General features: G+C 43.6%; 1 protein-coding gene across 2 annotated transcripts; it reads left to right on the top strand.

The window, feature by feature from the left end:
* Nucleotides 1–414: 414 nt before the first annotated feature.
* On the top strand, nucleotides 415–3,173 carry LOC112235446 (cbp/p300-interacting transactivator 3). Of its 2 annotated transcripts, none has more exons than XM_024403891.2 (2): nucleotides 415–614; nucleotides 1,545–3,173. In XM_024403891.2, exon 2 carries the CDS (start codon nucleotides 1,550–1,552, stop codon nucleotides 2,282–2,284), a length of 735 nt encoding a protein of 244 aa, XP_024259659.1. In that variant the 5' UTR covers nucleotides 415–614; nucleotides 1,545–1,549; the 3' UTR covers nucleotides 2,285–3,173. The 2 variants fall into 2 exon arrangements, with proteins under 2 accessions (XP_024259659.1, XP_024259658.1); XM_024403890.2 differs by having other exon boundaries at nucleotides 1,541–3,173.
* Nucleotides 3,174–4,985: the final 1,812 nt, after the last annotated feature.

The following is a 4,985-nucleotide window of genomic DNA, read 5'->3' as shown; positions in this document are numbered from 1 at the left end:
TGTATCTCATTGCAAGAGGCGTCACTACAGTCCCTGGTTTGAATCCAGGCTGTATCACATCCGGCCGTGATTGGGAGTCCCATAAGGCGGTGTACAATAGGCCCAGTGTCGTTCTGGTTTGGCCAGGGGTAGGCCGTCATTGTAAATAAGAATTTGTTCTTAACTGACTTGCCTAGAAAAATAAAGATTACATCTAAAGTTGACTACTTTAAAATGGCAGAAGCATGGTCCTTGGACGTCCTCAATGGCATTGCACACGCTAAAACTGGCCACTAGAGGCCTCTGTCATTCTCTATGGGAGAAACATTGATTATAAAAGAAATACAGAGGAAGTATTCAAATTGGCTAGTGTACCTTTTTTTCTATGCACATGCGCAACTATATTAAATAGAGGCAACCGTAGCTCCACCTCCCTCTCCCCTTGAGTTAAAAAAAATGTATGTATAATCCCTGAGTTGACCCAGAAAATAAGCAGTATGTGCATCGGCCCTGCTTGAGCATGAAGCGTAACCCTGTGGAATACATACTGTAATCTGAAGACACCTCGCATTGCAAAACTAAAATAAAAACGTAGCAGTAGCAAAGTCGCTGAACTTTAATCCGAGTAGATACGGGTACGTGTTTGTTTTAATTTATTGTAGAATTCGCTGTCTGGCGTTTGTGTGAAGGTCTTGAGGTTGATGTTCCATTGTTTCCATTTTCGTTGTCTTTAGGGGTGTTGGAATAATTAATCGGCAATGCAATTATAGGCTAGACCTAAAATAGTGGTGTGTATTAACAAATGTAGGAAGTCGTAGACGTTATGTGTTACATTTGGGAAGCAATCCTAAATGTGAACAACCGTATAATATAGGCTACAGCTGTTTGGGAATGCATAATGCCAATGTATCGCTTCTTTGTTGCAACGTGGGTAAAATAACCGAGCTAGTTTCATTTTGTGTTTGATGTGCACTGTGGAGGGACTATACACCAAATTATAGTTAATGCATCATCACTGACCGAGACGCCGTTATATATTAAATCAACCGAATGACCAGTTGTAAAGGTAACAAGGTTGATAGCTAGCCTACCTGTGTTTCAAACGGCAAAGCACAAAGAGGAGCATTTTCAGCGAAACTGAGGAAGACGTGGAAAGGCTTTCTAGTGTTCGCGAACAGGAGAACAAACCCGGCGGTTCTTGACTAGGAAGCGTCTCTTGTGGTTTTACTCTGCCAGTTTAGGACATTGTAGGCTACATTCTTCCAGGAAATAATATTGCGTAATCATAATATTTTGGAGGGTTGAGAAATATATCTAAGGGAATTGTCTTGTTACCAAATCAACCCATTTTGTTTTCACATGAACTGATCTTATGCATCCAAACATATGGGTTTCTCTAGTGCAGCCAAGTCAAATATGTCCATGGCATGTCACCTATTCACTAATTGGCTTCAACTGTGCCAAATGTAGGCTACTGCATGCCCACTGAACTTCTACCTACCTACATGATGGTTTGAAAATCAACTGCATCGCTCTAACTGTGTTTCCTCTATGCTGAAAGACAGGAGCCATGGCGGATCATCTAATAATGCCCATGAACCACAGCTCTGCAGGTGGGGGCCTCCACGGCTACAGACTAGGCATGAACGGAGGCCTGCAGGCAGGCCACCAGCAGCACGTAGTGCCTCAGCCCGGCCTCCGAGCCCTGCCCAATGGCCAGATGATGCACTACGGTGGGGGACCTCAGCAGCAGGCCACCATGGAGGTGGCCATGAGGCAGCGGCAAGGCATGGTGGGGCCCGTGAACAGACAGCCCAACGGGGCTCAGATGGGCCACCACCAGATAACGTCTGGTAACATGATGTACAACAACGGGCAGGCCCAGCAGCAACACCACACCCAGCACCATCACATGAGCCAGCAGCACCCACAGCAACAACAGCAGTATATGAATGGTGGTCTCACGTCCCAGCAGCTCATGGCCAGCATGCATCTGCAAAAACTCAACACCCAGTATCACGGACATCCACTGGGGCCCATGAACGGCAACCACATGGGCAACGGGGCAGCCCAGTACCGCATTTGCCCGGCCCAGCTGGCTAACATGCAGCAGATGGCCGGGCCGGCTCTGGCCTTGAATGGCATGGATGCGGACATGATTGACGAGGAGGTTTTGACATCCCTGGTTGTGGAGCTGGGCCTGGACCGCATTCAGGAGCTGCCCGAACTCTTCCTGGGCCAGAACGAGTTTGACTTCATCTCAGACTTTGTGAGCAAACAGCTGCCCAGCACCATCAGCTGCTGAGTGAGAGAGGACCTGAGTCAACGATGCTGTGAAGGGGCCTGGAAGGGTGGAAAGACTTGAGTAGAGTGTTGCCCACTGGAAACAACTACTGCTCCGCTTTTCGTTTTTGTGTTGTTCCTTTCACTCTCAGTGCTAGGTCGCAGAGAAGAGTGAGCGAGAGACACTGGTATGGATAGCCACAGTGCTATGGTGTCATTTGTGAAGTGACCAGAGGTGTGGTTCTGTGTTGGGTCGCAGCTCGCCTGTAATGGGACATCGTCCTCCAGCATCTCTTCTCTCCAGAGATGAATGTAAACAAAACTGCAGAATTTGTTCAGACTGGCTTCTCAATGTTAAGACACTGTTGCCTCCTACACTGGACTCAATGGCAGTTTAGTAGTAAGATGTATTTATTTATTACTCTAAGAGAAATTAAAATAGAACAAACCAGAGACCGACAGATCGTCCAGAGAGAGAATCAAGTTCTTTTGGTGTTTTGGGTAAGGTCAGGGGAAGCTCGTAGTTTGTATTTTTTAAATATTTTTTAAATTTGAGTTAATTGGTCTGGGCCTTCTGTTTTGAAAATAAGCCCCTCAAATAAATTTTTGATTTTCCAAGAGCTTGGATTTCTCTTCAAGAATGGAGACGGCAGTACAAGTAGAATGCCATTTCATGGATTTGAATGGAAGTCTATCATCATTGAATAACTCACTTTTGGCAAGGATTGCTTTTAGCTGTGATGTTCTCAAACCTACTCCTTGTACTCTATAAAGCTGTGTTAATACAGGAAAGTCTATGTAAGATATAGAACTACATTAATTATGCCAATTTATTATTTTCTTTACTGGTGGTTTTTATCTTCCCTTTGCGGTCAAGACGGGGTTTTGAGGATCAATAAAAATGGCCCGGATATAAGTGTGGCCTGCTTTTACATTCATTGCAGAGGAGAGCATTAAAGGTAATCTGGGGGCTAAAGGGAATATTCCACTTTAGGGCTTTCCAGCCTGCAGGGTTCAGGATATTAAATAACTTAATACTGAATTAGTTTATCTCAAAGGTGTCCCTGTTTCTTAGGAATATCTTTATCTTCCTAAAGGTATGCACCGTCTTATGATGACCCACATTTACTGCTGTAAGCAGCAAATTGCCTTCAATCCTATCATGGAAAATGATGACTGGTATGTTAAAATCAAACTCAACGGCGCACTGCTATCCACCAAAAAGCTGAATTTCTAATCTGAATTCTTGACCTTTTGATATGGAGAAGGACCCACGTTGTGGTTTTAGTCATTGCATTCCTGATCATCCTGACACCATTAATAAAAATAGATAGAGGAATGAATGTCCTGGTTCCTATGAGTTATGGTAACTATATGTTGCTGGGTAGAAAGTAGGTGAGACCTAGGTGTGTGTGGTGGGGGAGATGGAGCGGGCCAGGGTTAATCTACACTTACCTTGATGGGGGTTTAACTGAATTCATCCCCTGTAAATTACTACCCCCCCCACCGGGGCAAAGAAGTAAGGCACACCTTTAGTGACAGTTGTTAGCTCTGAGAATGCACTTAATGGTTGGTTGGGGAAGCAAAATGAGTATAGGTTAGTGCCAATAATAAATGGCATATACAAGCATGGCTCCTTCTTCAAAAGAAAATCTGTATAAATATTCCATGCCTTATGCAATGTTATAGCCACCTGATATGATTTATATTACATTCAGATGAGTTTACTATTCTATGGGGTTGGGGTGAGTATTTTGCCTCAGGGCTTGGAATGCTTGATTGATGCCATGTTATGGGAACATCACCTCCACATTAACAGTTAAAGGTGCATTATGCAGAAATCACTCTGCAATGTCCTGGTTAATAAAACTCGTAGTTCGCCTAATTTCAGTTAGTGGCAAAAGAAGAAGATAGTATAGAATCATTACCGTCTAAGCTGCTGTAAAATATATTATATGTTTCAGCTGTTTGAAGGTGGTGTACAAAAACAAAATGGGAAGCATAGAAATAGAGCACATAGACTTGCTTTCCAGTAGATTGATAGATCTATATCTCACATTTTATATGTGCATTTGGTCAGGTTGCCCAAAAAGTTACATATTGCCAGTTTAAGATCCTTTTTTTTTGCAACTTGATGAGTAACAAGTCCTCGCTTTTGTCTAACTCATTCTAAAAAGAGACATCTATTTTCAGTAGTTTAATTGTGTAGAACAAGTTAGCCCTTACTGCCAAATTGAAACATGGAATCAACTGGAGGTTTGCTCTAAATGAAACTCACTTGATCTTAATGTGACTTGTGTTTGCCAAACACAAAAACTCTAGATTCAGCCGAGGTCATGTGGGGTTACTTGGGTTGTCATGAGAAAGGCTGGGGCATAAGCTACAATTGCGCTGCCCCTCTTGGCACCATCCTTAGTCAAGGTTGCAGAGTCCATGTCCAGTCTACAGGGTCTTCCTGGAAACTGCCAGTGCAAGTTGTGCTGAGGCAGGTTGACTAACTGGCAGAACACTGGCTCCACATACTGTATATCTGAAAACACACTGCATTGCAAGGTCCCTCTTTAGCATCAATAAAAAAAAGTGGGTTCTTAATCATTGTGCATCCAGAGTTAAATGGGATTATGTCCCATACACCCATTTGCTCACTCAATCCCTTGTTATGTCTCAGTCTCCTACAGAGGGGCCAGTCTAGACATAGACTAAGCAGGGTGTGCCTGGAAGAA

This window comes from Oncorhynchus tshawytscha, linkage group LG23 (assembly GCF_018296145.1).
Source record: "Oncorhynchus tshawytscha isolate Ot180627B linkage group LG23, Otsh_v2.0, whole genome shotgun sequence".
In the NCBI taxonomy this organism is placed as follows: Eukaryota; Metazoa; Chordata; class Actinopteri; order Salmoniformes; family Salmonidae; genus Oncorhynchus; species Oncorhynchus tshawytscha.
This window is presented reverse-complemented; position numbering and strand designations above follow the sequence as displayed.